Genomic DNA, 24,379 nt, shown 5'->3' with positions numbered 1-24,379 from the left:
CCGAGTCACTGGGGTGAACTTTTGCCTGCAACTAGTTGCCTAAAGACAAATCAGCCTCTCCTGGGTTTGGCACTCTGCTTCTGGTTAGGTGGGGTAAATATTAACTCTTAGCTAGAAGAATAGAAGGTATGTTGCAAATAAATCTCTTGCATCCTGAGTCTAACACTCCAACGTGCACACTGGTGACATCTACCTCAGCTGGGCTCTGCAGAACCCGTGGCACTGAAGGCTGAGGCTGCCAGGCTGGTGGTCTCTCCATGGGTATAACCATGGCCAGCTGGTGTTTCTGTTAAGTTTTGAGGGAGTTTTTGTCATTTCGTTAAGAGAGACATTTCCAGCAGTGACATAACTGAGAATTTTGGCTTTTTGGTGGTGCAATGAATTGCAACTCAGGTTCTGGCACCTTCTGTAGTACGTTGCTTGTACATTGCCATGCTCTTCTGCCTATGGAAGGGCTTTGCAGAGGGAGGAAGGAAAAAACACTGATAATAAGTGATTTGTTTTGGTGTCTTTTTTTTTTTTTTTTTGTATAAGGAATGAGTGGAGTGGACCTACTTTTTTTGCTCAGCACATTTTTTAATGACATGTTTCCTCTTTGCCCTCCATCTGCAATAATCTGACTCCCAGATGTCAAAAAATGAATCAAAATGATTGCAAAGCTCCCTTTAAAAATGCTGTTCATAGGGAGCCTTCTGTCTGATCTGTGGAGATTCAATAGGCTGGACTCATAAACAGTAGGGAAAAATAAAAGAGTAGTTTTATTAAAACTCTAAGCAACAAAAAATATATTAATTTGGAATCAGCCTTTGACGCACAGAGCCCGAATGAGACTCTTGTGTTGCTGACCAGAGAGGGATTTTCTCTGATGGCCCCTGACCGTGTGCTTTTTACTGGAGTTTGGGGCAAAGCTCTTATCTGAATCCACTCCTGTGCAGACACATTTTGGTTTCTGACTGGAAGCATCATGCAAGTGGAAGCACATTCCAAATAATATGAATACAAATATTGTATCAGAAATAGTGTAGCCAGCAGGAGCACAGAGGTGATCATCTCCCCATACTCAGTGCTGGTGAGGCTGCATCTCAAGTACTGTGATCAGTTTTGGGCCCCTCACTACAAGAAAGACGCAGTGTGTGTGGGTTTTTTTTTGTGTATGCCCAGAGTATGTCCAGAGAAGGGCAACAAAGCTGTGAAGGGTTTGGAGCACAACTTTTAGGGGAAACATCTGTGGGAACTGGGATTGTTCAGTCTGGAGAAGAGGATTCTCAGTGGAGACCTTATCACTCTCTAAAACTACCTGAAGGGAGCTTGTGGCGAAGTGGGAGTCAGCCTTTTCTCCCAGGTAACAGCAACAGGACAAGGGGAAAAGGCCTCAAGTTGTGCCAGAGGAGGTTAAGGCTGGGTGTTAGGAAAAACTACTTCTCTGGAAACGTGTAATGCATTGGAAGTGGTGGATTCACTGTCCTTGGAGGTGTTCAAGAAATGTATAGATGTGGTACTAAGGGATGTGGTTTACTGGGGAAATATTGATGGTAGGTGGATGGTTGGACTGGTTCATTGTAGAGGTCTTTTCTTCTTAATTATTCTGTGAAACCTCCAAGGAACTGTCTGACCTACATGTAAACTAGTACTGGTGTAGGATGTGGGGTGTAGTGTTTTACATATGGAGTTACAGTGATATGGCTTCTAATGGAGCTGGTTTTACTGGTGTAAGAATGGCTCATAGCAGTGAGCCAAATATCTGTAACGTACTTTTTATCAATAAAAGCATGCTTGGGGATGGTGTGTTTTTAATGCATCATTTTAGAATAATAACAAACTATTTGTAGGCACAACCTGCAAAAACTAAGAAACCTTGGCTAGCTTTTAGTCTGTTCTGACTGATGTATCTTTAAGGTTATTAAAACCCTGGGCTATATTAAATGATTTTAAAGTTACAAGCATGTTATTATGAAGCCACTTGAGATACTGTTGAATGTGACTGCTGAGCTATGCAAATTGGAGTCATTTCCATTTGACATATGCACTGTAACTGTTGAAAGCTTTTTTTTCAAATTTATTTTTTACGTCTTTTGTAGTTAATTCACAATCTCCTTTTAACACTGTGAAGTATAATTATTTGCCAACAGCAAATCTATGCTAACAGAAATATATTTTTTGTTTGCCTGCAGCCTTTCTTTTGATTTCATGATGAGGTACCGCTATTCAGATTAACCAGTGCTGGCCTCTGAGTACCCAGCAGAGCAGGAAAACATTGCAGTCAGAAGAGAAATGCAATTAATTAGCCTAAGCTTCTTTCCAGCATCCCAGAACTGGGCCTCCTGATCATACTGAGTTGCCTCTGTGAACAGATCAGTCAGAATTAAAATCTTGACAGGACTAATAGTGAAACTGTGTCAACTCTTAGACTTGTTCTTCATCTTCTGTAGGGGCTACAGATAGAAAATTATGTGTATTTGTGGAAAATGGTGATATTAGGCTGAAATACTTTCTAGGGCTGTTTTTGCATGGGAATCTGAGCCAAACTGACAAGATCTGTGGCTGAAAATTACAATGTTTGAAGGGATTAAGGCTTCTAACTGCATACTGCAGAAATGAAGGGATTTTTACTCACTTGAAAATGAATCGTACCTTCTGCCCTCTTTTTCCTTGAAGATCAGTGTGTTAAGCAGGCTTCTGAAAGGAAATGTCAATGCAAGTGCTTTCTAAGCATTACTGACCCACTTCACAGGTATTTTTTTCTTCACTGAGTCAGGCATATACTTGCCTTAGATGGATACAGATTGGTGCTTCTTTCACCCACTGCAGCACAGGTCAAGTACAGTAGAGCTTTTCCCCACAAGTTTCTACCCCTGGGCTATTGCTTCAAATTCTCCTGGGGCTTTGGAGAGCTGAGGACAGAACATCTGCATCACGGCAAGGTTATATGCAGAATGCGTGCCTGAAGGCAGCACAGCAAGAGGAGCTGCCCATTTTGACCTTCTTGTGTGCGTATCCATCACTTAGATGGTAAAGTGAACACATTTGTGAACACAGGTTCATTTTCCACAGTGAGCTTGTGGGGCATCTCGGGCCCCTGGATTACAATGCAGATACATCAACATCAAACAATAAGGATGATGATCAGATTGATGATGAAAAACACCTTAAGCCAGGCTGCCACAGTTTTCTGGATCCAGCCAACTGAACTCAGCGGGGAAGTGTTTTGGTGTTGACTTGTTTTCAGCAGATTTACAGGAGTGGGAAAGAGTTCCCAGTCTCCATTAGAGGAAGCTATGAAAAAGCCTAGTGAAATATGTCTTCAGGTGCTACTGTAGCATAGCTGTGTCTTGTTCAGCGCGCACTTGGCCAGTGTGAGCGTGAATGGCATGTTCCAAGAAACCCTTTTGGGAGGATGAGCCCACAGATTGACTGCAGACAGGGCAGTCTGGAGTCCAGGCAGGTTGAACTCAATGAGTTATTGCTATCTGAGTCAACTGGTTGGGCTGCACTCAGTCCTTGGCTCTTGTATAAGCTCTGCAGCCCAGGGAGTAATAGTCAAGCATCCGTCTTATGGATCCTGGGTTGGAGCCAGTGAAGCACAATGTCACTGTCTCACCTATTTAGAACTGCTGATTCACTTTGATCCATCCTTGCTGCTGCTTTTCAGAATGGGCCCTGTTTAATAGCACTTAGCTCCCACTGGCAGGAATAAAATGTGAACCAAAAAAATGCCCCTGTTTTAAGGCTACTGTCTTTTGGTAGGGCAGGGAGCTTTTAACTTACTTAAAAGTTTCTCAGAGAACCTTATAACTCAAGTTTGAAGTAATTTTGGCTGAAAAGTTTCTGAAAACACAATTAATTTAAACTGTTGGTTGCTCTAATCTATGCATTGTTGTTCTATTGATCTTCTTGATGGAAGAGCCTAGGTAATGGGCAGTTTGACTGTTTTAATTAATGAGATTTTTAAATGAGGTAAATTTGACCTGAAGCTTACTAAGAGTCAGTGCTAACTCCACTGAAAACTACACTACTGAAACACTCACTCACTTTGAAATGGAAGATGTGGGCAGAAGGAATCAGACCCAGTAATGGCTACAGTAGAGCTGAGTTTGTCAGCATCATCTGGAAGAGGTGTCACTGTTCTGAGCCAGAGGGTTTGGTCTTCGAAGCAGAAATGAGAAGCTATGAAGAGTCAAGCCTTGGCCTCATCCATAAATAGTCTCAGGAAAACTCTGGTGACATAGGTAGGTGGAAAAATACCATCTTTATACCATGTTTACACTTGTGTAATCTCCCAGATCTTGGTGAAATAGCACACCAGAAAAAAAGGAGATAAAAAAGGCACCCTTCAGCCCCTTCTGGGCAAAGTTGAGATGTTGGTCCAGCTGATCTGATTGCCTTTTGATTCCTTTTTGTGAGAGGAGTGGTCATGCCAGCCTCTCTGGTCCCTATGCTAATGCAAATCAGTGAGCAGAGAGAGAACCGCTGGCACAAGGAGCAGGAAACAAATGAGAGAACACTATCCTCCCTATGATACATTGTGTAACCTGGCTCTCATCCATCCCTGCCTAACTTTGGGTTGCTCCAGAAGATCTGATCCCACAGCTAGGCACAGTCTGATGGGCTCTAGGAGGGCTAGGCCAGTACTTATAAACTGACATTTTCCATTTCTGTTGTTCTTTATAATATACTCATTACTCAGCAAAAGAAACGACATTGTGTACTTCTACCTATTGCACCCTTGTATCTCTGCATGTGAAGGGAGCTCCCCCGGTGCTCCTCATTGCTTTCACTGTATGTGAATCTGCTTGGACATGCACAGAGACCAAAGTGAGAAGTGTTTGTGGGGCACAATTTTCAAATGTGTGTGGTTAAGATAGCCCATCCCATTCTGTATTCTTGCTGCCTTGTAGTCAGCACAGTATTTGGGAAAGCATGTAATGATTTTTAAAATTATTTTAACCACTCAAATCGGAAAATTAGGTCAAATGCATGCTCCATTCACCCAGCACTGCAGGCCTCACACGCATTTGCTTCAGCACAGAGATTCTTCAAACTCCAGTGTGCAGGAAAAGAAGTAGAAATACTCCAGCTAAAAATACCAGGGAGAGATAAGGCTATAAAAAATGTTCTGGGTCACATAGGTAGCAAAGCTTGATGCTTCCTATAATCACATAGCAAGGATTGTACTAGAAACTGCAGTGTATCTCATACAGATAGTATCCCTGTATATTTACTAAAGAAAAACAACCCTAAAATACAAAATGCAGGAGGGCACAGGGTTTGCTCTGATGATTAGTGATACCCTGTTAGATACAGATTGATACGACACTGCAACATGTAGGGTGTATATGTACTTTTTAAAGTCAGTTTTCCTGACACTTTCCCTTGGCTGGTGAGGTGTATTTTTTCAAGGTTCTTAAAGCTTCCTGAATCCTATAAAATATGCAAAATTATGGTTACATTAATTACTTGCAGGCATTAGTCTGTTGTTTCTTTTTTGTCAGTTTCTTATTTAGTACCTGATTATGACTTGTTAGTTTTAATGGAGGTAGAAGGAGTATGCAAGGGAAACATAAGAAAATTAACTCCAGTTATCAGCTGTAAATTTATCTGACTCAGTAAACATAAAAAATTCTGTGTTGGAAAGGCAAGCTGAAAGAAAATGGAACTGCCTGTTTTCTTAATCCTACCAAAGCCTTTACAACAGCTGGGCATTTAGCAGTTGTCAGCTTACACAGAAAGAAACATATTTGAAGACAGATAATAATGCCTCCTGAGAGTAGTGATTGACCACAGGCTGTGATTTCATCACTATGGAAAAGGAGGGTATTACAGTATACTGGACTGATGGCACGCATTTTGCACTAGAAGGTGAACAGAGGAACTGAGAGTAATTGGAACAACTGAAGGCCCAAATACAGGGATTTTCACTGAGAATTTATAGTCTTTAAATAATGAAAATCCCTTTGAAATTAACGAGCATTTGGTTGAATAGAGCAGAATGATTTCCCTTTCTCAATTTATCTCAGTACATAGGGGAGCCTTTGTTACTTCTTGCAGGGAAGTACTCAGCAGGGATGTGACAATATAGTTTTGATGGCAATTTGGATACATAAAAATTGAAGAGGAATTTGGGAAAGCCAACACAGTTTGTCCTGTATACATTTTCCCAGGCACACACGAGAGCATGGAAAGCACCCAAGTAGGGCTCAGGGAATGTAAATCTCAGCATGTTTCAGATGCTTGAACAGATAATCTCAAGCTGGGACCCCTGGAGCATTGCCTTGTGGTGCACATCTAGCTGGTTTGTCAGGATGGATTTGCACCTTTAGATTTCCCAGCAATTAAAGTTTTGGATATACTTTAAAATGAACCATGTGCTTCATTTATTTCATGTTGTTATTTGAATAAATGCCTGCAAGGAAGTGATCAGGATGACATACCAGGTGATCTGAGAACCAAGCATTGCACCCACCCATGTTAGGAAAGAGCTGGAGACTTTTGCTGTGCCTTGCAAACTGTGCTTGCATACACCTTAATACAAGACTTGGTTGCTTTTCTTGCTCTCAAGCACATTGCCTAAGGATTCAGCTGTGCACATTCTTTATAATCCCACATCAAAGGCTGTAGTTGAAAAGGATGTGATTAGCCATACTGACAGAATAAGCAATCACAAATCAATATGTTCTTATAGGAAAACTTACATTCACAGCAGTGCACTGTCCAAAGACAGATGCATAATCTGTGGAAGAGAGGTCATACATTTGTGCTGTGTTTGTCCAACATCAAGGCCCAGATGAACTGCATCTGCGTTGAAGTGCCTTGGATACTGCTACAGCAGCATTCGTACCTACAGCAATACATGCATGGGTATGGTCTCAGTCCATAACCCTAATTACCACCTGCATACAAATCAAAGTTAGTACTGATATTAATAGATAATGAAAACTAATATAATCATTATGGTATTCTCTCATCCTGATGAGCATCCTGGTTCTGCTCAGATGTCTCTCAATTTCCTGCAGGCATCGTTACAATCTCTTGGAGCCAGGAGGTACACTTGCTCAGCTCAGAACCACACCTTACCTCAGCCACCTACTAAGAACCCAATATCTTTTATTTTATTCTAAGCAAGAAAAAAACAGTTCCCAGCCTCTCTTCTCATTTCCTGGTCTGGCTTTGTGGCTTTGCAGACTGCCGATCCAGCTGAGATCGTTTCCCAGAGCTCAAAGCTCACAAATTGTGCTTGTTGTAACAGCCCGCAGCTGCAGAGCTATTCATGTGGGCTGTGCCCCTCCTCAGCTGGGTGACACCTGGGTGCCAATTGAGATGCAGCTGTGGGCTGCTCCATCTCTGCAGGGCACTTCTTTATTCTACCTGTCATTACTGGAATGGTCTTGGTCTTAATCTGTGGCTACAGAGCAGCCAAGGAAGAGGCAGTTTTAGATTTTCTCTAGTTTATTCAGACGTTTAGGTTTTTTACTTCAAAGCAGTTGTGTGAAAATGAGGTTATAGCAGTGAGGATAATCCTAAAACCTGATGCACCAGGGCCAGAAGAAGACACCAAACTGTGTGGTGCTGATTCTAAACTGTGGTGCGATCGATATATCTGAAGGATGGGATGCCATTCAGAGAGACCTAGACAGGTTACAGAAGTGGGCTCAAGGTGAACCTTTTGAGGTTCAACAAAGCTAAGTACAAGATCATGCCTGGCTTGTGGCAACTCCCACTAAGGAGCAGAGACCTGATGAAAAGGACTTTGGGGTATTGGTGGATGACAAGCTGGACGTGAGCCAGCAGTGTGCCCTCGCAGTCCAGAAAGCCAGCCATATCCTGGGCTGCATGAAGAGCATAGTTCAAGGGAGGTGATCCTGCCCTGCTAGTGAGTTCTGGGTCCAGACGTGGAGACCTCAGTACTGGAGAGACATGGACCTGCTGGAGCACATGCAGAGGAGGACAACAAAATGATCCAAGGAATGGAATACCTTCCCTACAAGGACAGATTGAAAGAGCTGAGGCTGTTCAGTCTGGAGAAGAAAAGGCTCTAAGGCGACTTGATAGCGGGCTTTCAGGGGAACTTTAAAGGGGGGCTATAAGAAAGAAGGGGACAGATTCCTGTAATTAGACTAGAGGAAATGGTTTCAAACTAAAAGGGGAGATTTAGACTGGATATAAGGAAGAAGTTTTTACAATTACACTGATGAGGCACTGGCACAGATTAACCAGAGGTGCTGGGTGCCATGTACTGCCCTGTCCCTGGAGACATTCAGGGTGAGGCTGGACAGGGCTCAGAGCAACCTGATGTAGCTGTAGTTGTCTCTGTTCATTGCAGTGGAGTTGAACTAGGTGACCTTTAGGGGGTTCCTTCCAACTCAGACCTTTCTTTGATTCTAAGATAGATGAGCTGAGACCCCTCGCTTTGGTGGTGGTGGTGGTGTCCACTGTTTGGGTGTGTGTGTATTTAATCCTTCATCTGATGTTTGTGATCTGCATCTCATCCCGTTGAATATGAAATATGACAGTACAAGTGTTTATTTACATCATAATATTTTGATGCAGAGGAAGAGATTCGGGGTTTGTAAAATCTGCAAAGTAATTGGCTTACTATGGCCAAATGTTGCCCTCTGTGTTCCTCCCCAGTCTGTTTCAGTTGCAAAGGGAAATCTGTTCCTTACATTGCTGTTATTTTACCTCACACTTGGAGCAGACAAGGAATACACACACATGCCCTATTAGTATGAATCAGTTTGTGAGCTATGACTCAGTATGCCATAGCAACTTGATTTTTTGCTGCAGTTATATATAATCTTTGATTATCAGAGATTGCCTTAGCCAGTGTTAGAGCTGTGACTAATGCCAATCTTTTTAGGCAGGAATTTGTCACCTAGATTTATATCCTTGTCAAAAGTTTTGTTAAATAAGGTTTCCTCAAAGAAACATTGTCTTGCCATCAATTTTCCCCTGCCAGATCCATTGATTGAAATAAATGCTTTTTTTCTGAGCCATTTAAGGAACTGAATTGACAGATCATTCACTGAATATGATAAATACAACCATTGTTATTATTGTCACTTGAAGTTTTACTCTATCGCAGTATTGACAGCAGCAGCCTTGAGTAAGAGCAGAGACGTGTGTATGTGCTAAGAAGTCCATGTCCTGTGTGAAAAGACACAGGGATCACCTCTCAGTAAGCTTGCCTGTTGTCATGAGGTGGCCCAGAATGCACTCCAAGAGCAGATCAACTATCTCCAGTAGTTTCTCCACTGCTCCTGCTAGAAATGTACATAGCTGTATTTATTCAGACCATTTTTCTGAGAGATTCCAAAGCTTTTTGCTGCTTTTTGTGTGTGATTCATCTCCAAATTTGATACATCAGAAAAGACTACCAGCCCCATTGCATAGCTTGCCCCAGTACTACGTTCCTCTAGTCTGATGTGGAGTTGGACAATATCTTAACTAGCATTCACATTGCTTTTTAATCATCATTCCTTCCTTCTGCCCAGAAGGGTATGATCTCTTTCTTTCTTTTCAGTTATTTTTTCTGCAGAAAAGATGCTATCAGGGCTCACACCAGCATTGTACTGAAGGAGACCCTTTGGGATGTGCTTCTGAGGCCTGGGGATATTGCCAGTACCACCTGGGCATGCTGTGTTTCTCTAAGCTTGTGTCTGTCAATTCCCATCCCCTTCCACGTCCTTCTTTCCTCCATGTAGCATTCTTCCTGTCCTCCTCCCTTCCCTCAGCCACATTCTCCTTTCCCTCTGCTGCATCCCACTTAGGACTCCAGAATCTGCCCAAAGGGGCTGAGTGTCCCTTGCAGCTTAGTGGGGGAGGAGCAGTGATGGCACAGTTTGCAGAGGATGAGGGGTGCAAATGAGTTGCAGATGAAGAGGGGTGAGTGCTCGGCAGGAAGCATTGCAGCAGATGAAGAGCAGATCAGAAAATGGCTACTGGCCAGTGCTGATGGTTTATCACTTGTCATGCTTGTAGCATGCTAAATTGTGTCTCTGAGAGACCGGAGAGCCAGCCCAACTATCGGAACACGCTGTTAATAAAAACAAGAGCCACAATTCTGTATTAGCATACAGTTTTTGAGAGGCAGTCTGAACATCATATGTCTCTCTGGTACACCTGAGCTGGAAATGCAGAGCAGTGCTGAACTGGTTTGTTCCAGCTTTAGATGAATGGGAGCACGGCTCTGAGGTTATAGTAAAGAGAGATGTGAAACAGAAAAGTCATCTGCTCTCAGTTCTGGGACTGTCCCCTGCAGGGAGCAGCTCAGGGCACTTGCAGCTCAGGTCACTACCTGTCTTTGGGGTTTCGTAGGTGTGATGAATTTGGAAAGGAAAGAACTTTCTGATTCCCAACCCCTGGTTTTATTTAGGGTTGTCTCTTAGTCAGTGTAAACAGCTGAGAATGCTTTTTGAAGTCCTGGCTAAATGGCAGCCTCTTAATGCTGTGATTACAGATTTGAAAGAAAGGGAGAGAAGGCAGTGGTTCATGCAGCTGTTTTCTGAAGTCATAACCTTTAATCAATTCTGTATGGTTTTGCATGTAGGTATACACCGGAATTTGTTTAAATGTGTATGCAGTATCAAAATGGAAAAGCATTTTTTTACTTTCTAATGCATCAGCACAGTAACCTGGCGTGATTAATATTGCAAACAGATCTCTGACTAGTGTGGGAATATGCAAAACACACAGCTCTGCTGATGCTTGGCTTATACCAGACATCAATTTAACTGCAGGGAACTGTGCACCAGCTCCTGGCACCTCACGTGATTTCTGAGATGGTTTCTATGCAAAACCACAGAGCTGGCGATATGTGCATGTTTGTGTACAAGAGAAAACTGCCACAGACAAACTATTTGAATGAGAAGTAGTGACATCTCATATGTCATTTTGTTTTGATTCTGTTTTGACTGTCATTTTTGATATTTTCCTGAGGAGGGGTCTGGCCAAGATCTGGTCTGATGGCCAAAACCACCAATTTGCAATAAAGTAGAGCTTTTAAACTAAATTTGCTACTTTTTGTTGCTGTTGTTGTTTTGTTTTTGTTGAGGAGGGCACATTTAGGAAAGCAGCTGTATATCCTAGCTTAATTATTCAGTGTTATAATGCTGGAACAATGTAAATGAGATACTCTTCATTCATGTGTTAGGTGATACTGCTGCGTATCTTCAAGCCATGTCAAAGTGCATTGGGAATAAATTGCAACTATTTATACGTATACTAATTGCAATTGTTAATATGTAATAATAATATATGCCCATGTCACTGCAACATGTTACAAGCCGAGAACAGAGCTGAATGCCAAAGGTGATTTTCTCTCTGATTCTGCATAGGATCCAAAGGCAACAGCAGCTGTAATGGTCAAGGTCCAAGTAGAAAATGGTGTTCATATTTATTTTTTGAAGGTCCTGTTAATAGTTCTTAGTAATGATAACGTGAATCTCCATCATTTGGAATGTAATTTTGAGTTAACTTTTTGAGGTTTTACTTGGAAGGTTCAGAACAGTCCAGGAGGGCTGTCAAGGCCTTAGATTTCCTCGTGAAACAGCGAGAAAACACTGATGTTAGTACTTGTTTTGTAATGTTCATTTTAAAGAGGAACCAAGCAGTTGTCAGATGTTGTCATCTTCCACTCTTGAACAAAAAAAAACCTGTAAGTTGAATTCTCTTGTATTGCTTTGCTTAAGCTCATGTCTTTACATGATTTCAAAGGCAGCAGGAGCACATTGTACCTCAGACACTGGTTTGGGGATCTGGTCTTTGTGATGGATGGACTCCTTCCATCTCCACCATTATTTTTTTCCTGCTGGAGGGGCTTGGGGGAGCAGAGCTATTGGGTCTAATCTAGTTCCCACCTCACGGCCCCTCCTGTGGGCTCGCTGGCTCATTGCCAGCACAGGACTGTACCTGTTTATGCAGACTCTTGGCAGTTTTGGCCACCTGTGCCTGGAGTACTGTGGGAGGGAGTGGGCCTGAGGCGTGTAGCTGACAAAGTGGTTTGTGCTGTCTGCCATGGTGTGATTGTCAGAGACGTGCGAAGTGACAAACCAGGTTTGCAGAATGACAAGGGGTAAGTGACAGCTGCACATTTCTTGGGGAATCTTGTCCAGAAGTGGCCAGAGCTAGGCCCTAAGCTTACATCAGGAGAATCGAGTGGATACTGTGTACAGGTCAGTTCCCCAAGAGTGCTCCTTCAGAGCCTGCAGGCAGAAGTGCAGGACCGGACCGTCAGTGTTGAGGATAATCTTCCTTCCATGCTGCCCTCTGTGTGCATGTTGCTGCTTTAGAGAATGGCTGAAAGGGAAGGTGCCCTTTTCCCTTCTCCTTTTGCAAGGGAAGCAAAGAGAGAAGAGTAGAAAATGATGGTGTTTTGATCCTCCAGTTTCTTATTCTAGCTGCATAAACACACCAAAGTATTCCTGTAAATTGAATTAAGCAAACCTTTTATGTTCTCTCCCTGTTTGAAGATAGCTAATGTGGCTGCTTGCAGATTTGCAGCTAGAGAGAAGACAAAGATGCGTAGCATGTTACAGGCTCAAGTGCTGAGCAGTGTCATGCTAGAAGAGCTTGGACAAGCCTTAATGGAGTACAAAAGCTTTCTGAGCTCCAACCAGAAATCTGCTTAAATCCCTGACAGGGATGAGAGCACAGCATGTATTATCAGCATATGCACAGGCTCTAGGAACATTTGCATTTTGGATTTGCTGTAATTAAAAGGCTTCAAGCTTTCCAAAAAGGTTGAAATGGTGGAAGGAGTAGATGCAAGACTCCACATTTTCCCTGTCTCCCTACAAATATTTAGGGCTCTTCCCTTTTTGTTGCACATGTGTCTGACTTGTGATCTAAACAACATTTTTTCCTCAATATAAGCAGTGTGAAAACTAAGTTTTTCTTTATTTATAGTCATCATTTGGTACATAGATAATGACAGCCCCATTTCCCTCCCTGGTTATTCATGACTGAGCCTGCACTGTGCCTGGCCACTGAGCACACAGCTTCAAGTTTGTCCCCAGGCTCCAATGCCTAGTGAAAGCAAACCCTCTTCCTCACATGCACATGTGGAGCTGCATATCTTGAGAGGTGAGTGCCTGCACAAACCCCAGATAAGATGAGACAGACACCCGAGAGGCAGGAAAACACAAGCTGAACTAGAGCAGAAAGTCACACATGTCAAACAGTGATGAAGAGGTCAGACCATGAGGTCATACCAGTGGGTTCTCTGGAGGAGAAATGGCTTTCTTAGAGAGCCTGCTTTGGCAGAGGGGTTGAACTAGATGATCACTAGAGGCCCCTACAATTCTGTGATTCGGTGTGATTCCACTGTAGGCAAGTTTTGACTGGCTTCCCTTGTTTTCTTAATAGTTTGCTGGAGTGTAATCTCCCTGCAAAGAGTCTGTGACTTAAGGTGGGCTACTATATTAGTGATCGGTATTGTGGCCCAGCTGGATCTACCAGTTAGAGGAATATAGGGCAGGTGGATGAATGCAGAAACACATGCAGAAAAAGGTATTATTCAGAAATGGGAGAAGGAATGCTATAAAGTTGAAAATGGCAACTCTTTCAGCAGTAGTCATTTGTAAAGATGAGAGAGGTGAGAAAGGAAGGCTGTGGCTATTGAATAGAGGATTCCTAGGTAGTATGAGGGGAAAATGAGCCTCTCTATGCTTACCTGGCTGTGTAGTAGGTAAATAGGTCAAGTTGAAGGAATATTTCCCTTTTTGGCTGTTGGTAGATTCGACTGCCACCTCAGTGGTGACAGTCCTCCCTCCAGTTTCAACTACTCAAATAGCAGGCAACAAAGGCTGGGAATAGGCGGTGTGGGTAAGCTGGTGATTGCATGTTTGGACTGTGACCCCCTTCTTCTTGCAGTCAGACTGTTAAATATTCATGTAAGCGGGCTCAGGCAGATCCTTGCCATCTGTCTGTATTTATGTGACTTCATCCAAACAGCTCCAGAACATGTAAAATGTTATCCTTGCAACATCTCTTTAAAGAAAAAGGAATTCCTCCCCTGTCTTAAGGGAAAAGGAATCAAAGCACAAAGAGACTGAGTGATTTACTAGATTTATTCATCTGGACTCCAGCAGACAGGATCCAAACTCAGCTCTTCTAAATGTCAGGCCCAGCTATAGCCCTGGGTTCCCAAGACAAAGTTCATATTTAGTGCTATAGGGTGTTTTTATATATAGCTCGCCTAATATTGCTCATTAAACATAAAAAATACCCAAACATGCAACTATAAAGGAAACTGGTGCCCTAAAGAATTTTCTTTTTCTTTTATCCTGTGTCAAAAGCTTAGGTGCAGGCCTCATACAAATGCACCACTCCTTTCTGCTGTGATATATGCCTCCGGTCATCTCATGCTGAACCTGGGATGGTAGAAATTCACCCTTGGTCACACTCCATGTTGCACTTTGCAGACAGGCTTCTGCTGTGAGCATCTGCATGTTGGTTCATCTGTCGCTATTTGTGTGTATGGATATAGAATGAAAGTATTTGACAAGGAAAAATCAATAAGACCACCATTATTTGGGCATCTCAGCTTGCGCTGAGTTCAGCTGCATACCTTGATGGCCAGATAAAACAGGATCATTGTGCAGGCTTCAGTAAACTGTGCACATATGGGCAATTCTGTGAGGGAACAGATTGTCACAGTTACGTCTGACCTGTTTTAGAGTAATTGTGGCTCTCCCTTGGTGCTGTGGTTGTGTTGCTGACATCTCTCAAGAGCTCTTTCAAAAAAATGCCTGCCTTTTTCAGAATAGTGGTGTTTTGTGAGAATTCCTGCATTCTAAATTATGCAACGAGCCCAGTACTTTCCGTGTCTCTGGTGAAGGCACCTGGAACAGTTAGAATGGGAAGGAGGAAGGAACAGGGCCATTGAGAAGACAAGCCCAGTCCTGTCAGTGCGCCTACTTTAAGTCACTGAGGATGTGAGGCTGTGTGACTCATGTGCCACAGGGATTTGAATCTGACGCTCAGCTTCAGTTCCTGAAAGCCCACACACAGGCAGGGCACTGCAGAAGAAATGTGAGCGAGATGGCAGAGCTGAGGGGGTTGGTTTTGCATCTGTTCCCAGGAGGTAGCAAATGTGGGGTAGTAGTAGTCCATTCTACCTTAGCTTACTTTCTTATCCATCCAGACTGTCACTGTCGTACTACTTAGAGGCATGACTGCATTTTAAGAACAAAAAGGGTACGCTTCCAATGTGGTGCTGAAGAAACTGTTACATGTATGCCAGAGGGGATCTTTGTGTCTTTAACACAATACTGAAATATTTTCTTTCAGGGTTCTTTCTCCTTGGCTTAGTTTGAGGCGACTAGTTTACTTGTCAGTATAGTTTTGTTGTTTAATTCTTTTTTGTGAATGTTTTTCAGGCATTGGAAAAAATGTCATCTGTGACCGAACTGCGACTCCGCTGGATGCCTTCAGGATGATGACTGCGGCTCATTATTACCCAAAACTCATGAGCATCATGGGGAACGTGCTGCGCTTCCTGCCCGCCTTTGTGAAGATGAAGCAGCTGATCCAGGAGGGTTACGTGGGGGAGCTGCTGGTGTGTGAGGTGCAGGTACACAGCGGAAGCCTGCTGGGCAAGAAGTACAACTGGAGCTGTGACGACCTGATGGGGGGCGGAGGATTGCACTCGGTTGGCACCTACATCATTGACCTGCTGACATTCCTCACCAGCCAGAAGGCCGTGAAGGTGCACGGCTTGCTCAAGACCTTCGTGAAGCAGACGGACCACATCAAGGGGATACGGCAGATCACCAGTGACGACTTCTGTACGTTTCAGATGGTTCTGGAAGGCGGCGTGTGCTGCACGGTGACGCTCAATTTCAACGTCCCAGGGGAGTTCAAACAGGACATTATCGTGGTGGGCTCGGCAGGACGGCTGATTGTCATCGGCACTGATCTGTACGGACAGAGCAACAGCTCACCTCAGAGGGAGCTCCTGCTGAAGGACTCCACGCCGGTCAGCAACTCCTTGCTTCCGGAGAAGGCCTTCAGTGACATCCCGTCCCCGTACCTCCGAGGCACCATTAAGATGGTCCAAGCTGTCCGGCAGGCCTTTGAGGACCAGGACGACAGGAGGACCTGGGACGGGAGGCCTCTCACGATGGCTGCCACCTTTGATGACTGTCTGTATGCCCTGTGTGTGGTGGACACCATTAAAAAGTCAAACCAGCTGGGGGAGTGGCAGAACATTTCCATCATGACTGAGGAGCCAGAACTGAGCCCAGCGTACTTAATCAGTGAAGCCATGCGGAAGAGCAGGATGTCTCTGTACTGCTAGCTCCACTCAGCTTCTAGGAAGGAATAGGAACCGGACAGACAGCTCTTAAAGGAAATGGTAATTCAGCCCTTCTGAAGGGCTTGGACATCTTGCAAACAGCTGTGGGGATAGGGGAGAAGGAAATACGGTGTTTGGATCAACAAAATCTGTTGGTGGCTAAATACCAAAGTGGCAAGGTCCAAAATGGATAGGAGAGTTAAGAGCTGACTGTTTTAACAGCAGTATTAGCTGGATGATTGGAAAGATATATCACGGACTCGTCTCCTGCTTGCAGGTGCTTTAGATTATCCAATTGTGTTTACTGTGAAAGGTTGGGAAGATCCTTTTAGATTTTCCTTACCTGCCAGAGGGCTGTGAAGGTACTGTCATGTCATCAAATTTTCTGTAGTGTCTGACATGAATGGTTCCTACCATGACAGCTGACACCACCATGCTGTACTACTACACCTCCAACCAACACACAGAATAATGGGACTTCGTGTGAAAGTGTCTCGTGATGCTGAAAATTTTGGCAGCTCACTTTTCATACAGCTTTGTAGGAGCTTCTATGTGTTGGTTTAGTTAATTGTTTTGTCATTTTGTTTTAAAGCACAATTATGTAGGAAAATGTGTAGCTTTTACAAAAAAGTGCAGCCCTCAACTGCAGTGCATGTGACCCATTATTGTGGGAGGGAGGGTATTCTGTGAGCTCATAGCAAGCTTCAGTGTTTACTGTAGAGATTTGCTGATTGAAAGGGGTTGTGAAAAACCTTCACGAATGGCAGGTGGCATGAAGAAGTGCAGGAGAGTTTTATTATACAGCTGAACTCGGGCTAGTCTTAGGTTTGCACACAGTCTCCTGCGTTCCTTTTGAGTGAATTCATCTTGCATTTTGGCTTTAGGAGGATAACAAAATAGTAGATATCTAACCCCAGACCATGTGACGTTTTGACAGTTCTTCTAAACCTTTGTGAAGTCACATTTGAGACATCCACACCAACGATTAATTTCACATAGCTCAACCCAGAAGCTTTCACCTCTGCCAAATGGTGCTCGTGAGTGAAAAATAAAAAGGGATGAGAAGATTTCCTGTCATTTCCAGGGAAAAAATTGCCATCACCTATCAGAGGTGGGAAGAACCACCCCACCTCTGTACCTGCTTCAAGTGGCCAGCTACTGGTACTGTAGCAGTTGTTCCCTGCCATCAGTGCAGGGGTAGACAAACCTCCTTGATAAGTCTGTTCTGTCTTTTTTTAATATTTTAGGTTGCAGTCTTGAAAGAATATATTCTTTCAGTTCTTAACAAAATATAGTAAAAGGCATGTGTATTATCCCAGTAAATGGGGATGCTTTTTTTCTGCATAAAGCTGCTCCTGGGCTTATGTGTTTACAGTGCTAGGTCTTCAGATAGGAAAAAAAAAGTAGAAAACAAGCCTATAGCACTAAATTATATTAAACTTGATAAAAACCTTTTCAGGATTTTTTTCTTAATTTTGACTAGGGGAAAGAGAAAAACATTTGAATGAACAGTAAATGAAAAGAGAAAATACGACCCTCTTTCCAGATCAGTGCTGCCATTTTAGGTTCAAAAGAGTGCAATCAGAATAATTCACATTTTTTTAAAAAAGCACTTAAAGTTTTGCTATTTTTAGGAGCGCTGAGGGCTTCTGAAGAGCTCTTTCAAATGAGTCCATCTGATTGCTGTATGCTTCCGCCTGTCCTGTTCCCAGTTTCAGTGCTGCATGGTTTTGAACAGGAGGGTATCATTAGCGTGATTCGTCTCATCTGATGCAAGCCAGCTAAGAGTCAGGTATGTTGTCCCCATCAGCTCCACAAGGGCATGGTTGTCAGTACAGAGAGAGCTCTCCCAAAGGTGATGCCTAGAAACTCCGTTCCTCCTTCTTTGTGCAGAGAATCTCGGCTTCTATATTTTTAGGTTGCTAATGTTAGGAAACTTGAATTCCACCCCAAAATTATTACTGCATGCTTGATTTTTAAAGGGTATGTATGTGTGACCTTTCATGAAATATTCCCTAGAGTGTGTGAGCATGACTGATGATGGAGTAATGTAATACGGCAAAATTGCAGCCAAACAGAACTGTTCCTGTCCATATTGTTCTGCCAGTTTTAGTGATTGAGTCTGGGGTGGACTGCTTTTGCAGAGGCCTCAGGCAAGCTTTCCTTGTTCCTTCTTGGAAGGAGCTTTTGACAAATATGAATGTTTTTCCTACAGATGATTTATCTGAGAATTCCTGTAGCAGTGTCTGTGCCAGCAGGAGTTTCCCATTGTAATTGGCATGGTATACCATGATGTACAGATTCATCTCTTTAAAATGTGCAGAAAAATACAGAAGACCAAATTTGATCCAGAAATCATCTCTCTCCCCTGAACAATGAAATCAGCCCCAAAGGATCAAGAGAGTGTTTTCATATAATAAGGCAGAAGCTCTTTATTGAAAGTACTGGCAAGTTCAAGTCACAAATGTAAGCACAGTAGATAAGTAACCATGTCTAGTTACATATCATCCAAAACTGGAACTAAACATGGACCAAAATGTTTGTGATTCTTGCTTCTGAGTGGTTTGTGCTGGAATTGCTGCTCACGTCTTTGCCCCTTAATTTGGTTCATGAATGCGGACAGCTTTTCCTATCTGCATTTTACTTCTTCCTGTGTTGTTCCGGGTTTTGTCGGACGCCAGCTGGAAGAAGATATGCTGGAATCTGAGACAACCCTCCCTGCAGTGAGCTGTCAGCAGGTGAAACACAAGGAACAGGGCCAGGTCCTGACCTTAACCCTTCTATCCTGGATCTGAAGGTTTCGGTGGCAGTCAGCATCCACCCTCTGTGCAGACTTAACAATGCAGAACTTGCTGCTTAGCAGAAATAAAATGTAATGCTTTGGTTTCAGAGCCACCTGATACTTGTGTTAGTCCTGTGTTGTTGGATCCTGTACAGCTCGCTGTGTGACCACAGCTCCTAGAGAGGCAACCAGGGTAAGCAGGGGCAGCAGGGGCTCCTCTTCTGACAGCAGCACAGATCTTAGGCTAGATTGAAGTGAACAGTTACCTAACTGGAATGGCAGCAGTGACTGCATACATTCAGGATTGTGTGACAGTTTTTCCATTCTCTAGGAGGTGAAGACACTGTAGTTCCAAGTGTAAAGATACTTAACTTCCACCTGGCATAGAGGAATCAGGAATTGCATTATTTATAGACTATGTACTACTATTCTAAAAATAAATGTTACTTTACAGTCTGGGATCTTCCTTGGCAGTGTGAAGCCCTCTGCTCTTTTGATATAGCTGAAAAGTACATTGGATTGCCCTAAGTAGCCTCTGTAGTTCCTGCCGGCTTTGAGAGTTTGGGCAGCAGTTCAAAGAGGTGTACTTGATTGAACTCAGAAGTGGTACCACACCAGGGAACGTACATCTGGAATTGCACTTTTAATGCTGTTCTTTAATGCTGTGCCACAGTGTGTGAGATGAACGCTGCTAGAACTGGTGCAGGCCTGATGGCCAAGCTAAGGCTGCTGCTGAAAATTACAGTAGCCCCAAAATGAGCTTGTGCATACACTAGACGATAAATGTTCATTCCTTTTTCCCAGGGCTGCTGTTCAGAGGCTCTTTCCTTTGCCATCTACCTGTGCACATAGGATGCTGAACGTTACGGTCTGTTGCCAAAGACAAAAAGAGCCAAAGGGGAGATCCAGGGTGAAGTGCTCTTCTGCTTTGCAGGGACCTCTTCCAGTGCTGGGATGGTCAGGGAGAGATGATGTATTGTTTTCAGTGGGAATCAGATTGGGCTTCACACCAGGAGTAGTAGGGCAACCCTTCTTTGTGTCCCTGTGCTCCTGCTAGATCTGTGCACAGCATCAGTGCTGACCTCGGTGAAGTCCTGTGTGGAGGTGTAAGCAAGAGCTTTGGGTTTTCCTATATCTAGTACTGTGCATGTGTTATTAGTACTTTAGCTGTGTAGATAAAAAAATACTGAGTAGAGATGGTATGTCCTTACCCATGCAGCCAATAAGGCAGAGAATCAGGGCTTGCGTAGACAAGTTTAGGCTCAGGATGGACTGCTGTGGGGTTCATCCTTGGCTTTGGCTGAGAGCATGAGAAATTCCTGCCCAGCCAGTACCGGGCAATCAGAGGCACTCTCCACTTTGTACTTAGTGTTTCCTTCTTTTGAATAGCTTTTGAATCATGATGACTGGTGCAGGTGAACAGCTGTCCTGGGAGTTCAGCCATTCAAAGGAGGAGGCTTTTCTGCTGTGTGTGATCGCAGCATGAAGACAATTCAGTTTCTGTTACCTTGTTTATGTCCACGCGCATACAAAAGTGGAAAAGACCCAGACGAATGAAAATGATTGTCTACCAAACAAACAAACAAAAAAAGCTGCTTTTATTTCATGGGTAAAGATAAACGTAGTATCTTGATGGTGTCTTTGCAGAGATTCTCAACCTACTGATGACAGTTTTTTGTTTCTGGGAATATTTAAATTTGACTTTGTTCTCCTACCTTCAGTATAAAGTATTACAGATTGTGAAGTCTCTTCTCTGTTAAGTTCTGTATTTACACAGGTCTAAATGCACCCAGCAGATGTTTGGCTTTGTGCAGACTCTTTACTCGTTGGCTTGATGGCCCAGTGATGCGCCCTTAATTACATATGAAGCGCAGCACTGTGCTGTCTGACCTCTGCAGCACTCTCTGGGATTTGAGGACTGGTTGTGAAGTGGCAGGATTGTTCAGGATGGCAGCAGCTTCTTGTTATTGAAGCTGTTACTTGTGGGGAGCAAAGCTTGTAAATTTTAGAGATGACGTATGACTGAACAATTGTTGGCAGTTGTATCTGCTTTAAAATTTCCACTCTCCTGAGCTGCTGGATGGAGTATGTCCAGTAAAAACAAATTCCCCTTAACAATAACTGCCCACTTCCATTTGCTCATGAAAAGAAGAGATTTTCAGTAGACAGGACTGTACATAATGCTGCATTCATGAACCGGTGTCATAACCTCATGACTTGCTGAGTGCATGAAGCCAGAGCCCAGGCAAGTAATGACTTTTTCAGAGCTGCCAAATCGAAGCAGTGGGGCTGGAGAGTGATGGGTATCAACATGGGTCAAACTGAAATAGCTTTTTGTTCATCATTTTCTGTTAAACGAACAAACAAAATAGCTGTGGTCAGTCCAAAACCGAACACAACACATGCAGAAGGTCTTTTTTGGTTGGCTTTTTTTTTGTTTTGCTTTTGGGATTAAGTTCCATTTCTAAAGAATACTGTTTTGAAGTGTAATTTTTATAAAATCCCTTTTCTTGTGTTTGGGCATTGTGAAATTAACTGTTTGGGGTTGTGGTTTGTTTTGGTTTTTTTTCTGTTTTGTTTTAGGTTCACACTTGAAAAAGTCCCATACCTGTTTGATGGATACCACTGCCCTTGGGCAGGTCCAGCTGTGAACCTGCACCCTTGCAGTGTCATGCAGTGACCTCCTTCCAGCATTTGAATTTGGCTGTGTGAGCTTCATTTGTATCTTCTTGTGTCAAAGGGAAAGCTGGTTCATTACACGGTGTTGGCTGTAGATAATCAAAATACTGTTTGCAGCAGTGCCAGCCATCGTCTCTAGAAGCACTTAAACCTATTAATGTGTTTACTGTGGTTATTTATGACCTTGCAGCCATCCATTGCTCTCTTTTCTTTTTCCACCATCCATCAGGCTCGCTTACCTCCCCTTCTTTCATTCCATTGCGAGTCAAGAGGCGGGTCTCCCTGTTTCCCCCTGAGTTTCCTCCCAGTCTGTGTTACATATGGCATACAGGGTGGCTGATGTACGACTTGAAGTAACTTCTGACAGCAATCCATTAAAGGTGTTAACAACTCAACCTCTCAAGTACATGGCATATGTGACGCCCCCACTAGGGCAGGAATCAGAGCTCCCTGCCGTGCCGTGCTTCACAAATGACACTCACTGTTTCTCTCTGTACTGGTTTTATTTGATTTTGAAAATGAGAATATGTTCAGTTTGTTGCTGTGTCAATATTAAGTATATATTTATTGTTTTTCAGACATACATACATATATAAAAATGCTATATATATATATATAAAATGTCAACGCATGGACATATGTACAGTAGATATTTTAAAGAGCTATTTATCAAGAAAACTTAAGTGTTATAAGTAAACAGAGTTTATATTTTATATATTATGTAGATAGCAAAAAAAAGGAAAAGACCCAAAAAAAAGTGTTTAAATTATAGTAGGACTTTTTGGGGTGGGGGGGTGGGGTTGGAGGGGCGGTGAGGGCCGGTTCCAGCGTTTTAAACAGCCAAACTACTTTGTACGGAAGCTGCCTGCTGTGCCTCTCGGCTGCAATATCTGTTTGTTTCTTCTTCTGGAAGATGATGTGCATTGTTACTTTTACATCGCTTGGGGAATGTAGTTAGTTTATTCTCAGCCAACTGGTATGTGCTGCTTAAATCATGGTTTCCTGTTGTTCTGCATATTTGCATCGATGGAATAAAAGGATCTTAACTGGCAAATAAAGACATAAAAGGATGTGATCCCGGCTGTCTGTCATTTGTTTCCCCACGTTTGTATTCAGGGAGTGGGGTAGTCGCCATCACCTTCGCCCGTTTCCTGGTCAGCCTGTAGATTCAGCACATCTCAGTTAAACACCCAGGCACTGTGCTTGGGGCGGGGGTGAGAGAAGAGGGGGAAAGAAGGTTTAGCACTGGCTTGTTTGAGGTTTTAGTGTTACTGCCAGGCCTGAGCTGATGCCTGCCGAGCCATGTGTCCCAGGGAGACAGCTGGTTTTATTGACAAAGCGTGCCACCAAAGGCAGCATGTCCGGTGGCAGAGCAAAGTGAGGATGTAGGACAAATCTGGGCACAGTCTGGGTGTCCTGAGATGCTTTTCCTTCCTCATCTCCTCCCTCCAATGATCTACGTCTGCACAGCCCTCATCTCATCCCTGGTAACAGCAGCAACTCTGCTGCTGGATAAAACCTCACCAAGCACAAAGCGGGAGATCGTAAGAAGCAGTGGGAAATCCTAGGCTCCAAAGAAACATTTATTGCTTTCCAGATGTTGCAGAAAGGCCAGAGCATTCTCTGTGCTGCTTCGTCTGTCTGGCAGCAGAGCACTCGGGAAGATGCTGGGTTCTGCTCATGTCACTACTCACTCATTTCCCAGGCACCAAGAACGTGCAGCGAGGCTGAGGCAGCAGGCTGTGCATGAATGGGAAATCCCAGCCACTGACAGTGCACACCTCAGATCACGTGGTGGTGTGAACTGCAAATTTCTTTAACATACAAAAATCTACACAGTGGTTATTGCATCTAGTTCAACACAGAAATGCAGCGTAGTACTCATTTCCACTACTACCATTGCAGCTATACTACTTTAAAGATGTATCAATGTTTATACGCACAGAAAGTGCGATTTCATCTGCTTTAAACACGTTTTTGTAGACTGAAGAGAAGCATGCAAGGTGAGGCAGAATCAGTGCCCAGGCAAATGCAGCTCTGTTGGGCTTCCAAGCCAGCGTCCCAACTGATCAATTAACCTCTGAAATAAAACAAGGTCAAACTTGATGACATATTCTTAATAGTAAAACCAAGACTGCTTCCATTCCAAAGGTTAAGACATAGAAATCTTTGGAAAACAGCACCTGTGGGAACGATTCCTATGAAAGGACACTTCAGAGATACAGTGGAGTTATTATTACCCAATTCCAGCACACAGTACTTAACTATGCAGGTGAGTGCAGCAGTGACTATAAAAATACCACGCAAATGAGGCTGTACAAATGCTAAGGTAAACCTTTTCAAATGCGGGTCAGTACAGTCAGACGCCGAGGTGTAGATTTATGAAGCAAAGAGTTCCGCTATTAAATGTAGGTAATGTGAACAAGGAGGTGAGGGGGGAACCTGCCGTTTCCCATAGCTTTGGAAGACACAAGGCTTCTGCGGTCCCACTGGCTTGTTCTGCTGTTCTCTGGAGCCCCTGCTGATCAACAGCCACGCAGGAAGAACAATGGACGGCTTGTAGCCATAAATATTAAGCAGAGGTATGTTAAGTGCTTTGCATTGTTCTTTTCGGGATTGAAGAATTT

At 43.4% G+C, this 24,379-nt stretch overlaps 1 protein-coding gene across 1 annotated transcript in view; it reads left to right on the top strand.

The window, feature by feature from the left end:
• GFOD1 (Gfo/Idh/MocA-like oxidoreductase domain containing 1) overlaps positions 1 to 24,379 on the top strand; it is a 521,440-nt gene that overhangs the window by 44,562 nt on the left and 452,499 nt on the right. Inside the window, exon 2 of the mRNA XM_065752329.1 lies at positions 15,375 to 17,127. Coding sequence (XP_065608401.1) covers positions 15,375 to 16,294 — 920 coding nt within the window. The 3' untranslated portion in view covers positions 16,295 to 17,127. The remainder of the gene's footprint in view (positions 1 to 15,374; positions 17,128 to 24,379) is intronic.

This window comes from Cyrtonyx montezumae, unplaced genomic scaffold (assembly GCF_038088225.1).
Source record: "Cyrtonyx montezumae isolate F1298 unplaced genomic scaffold, pur_monq_1.0 scaffold_8, whole genome shotgun sequence".
Lineage (NCBI taxonomy): Eukaryota > Metazoa > Chordata > Aves > Galliformes > Odontophoridae > Cyrtonyx > Cyrtonyx montezumae.
Note: the sequence above shows the minus strand (reverse complement) of the source record. Positions and strands in the feature narration are given on the sequence as shown.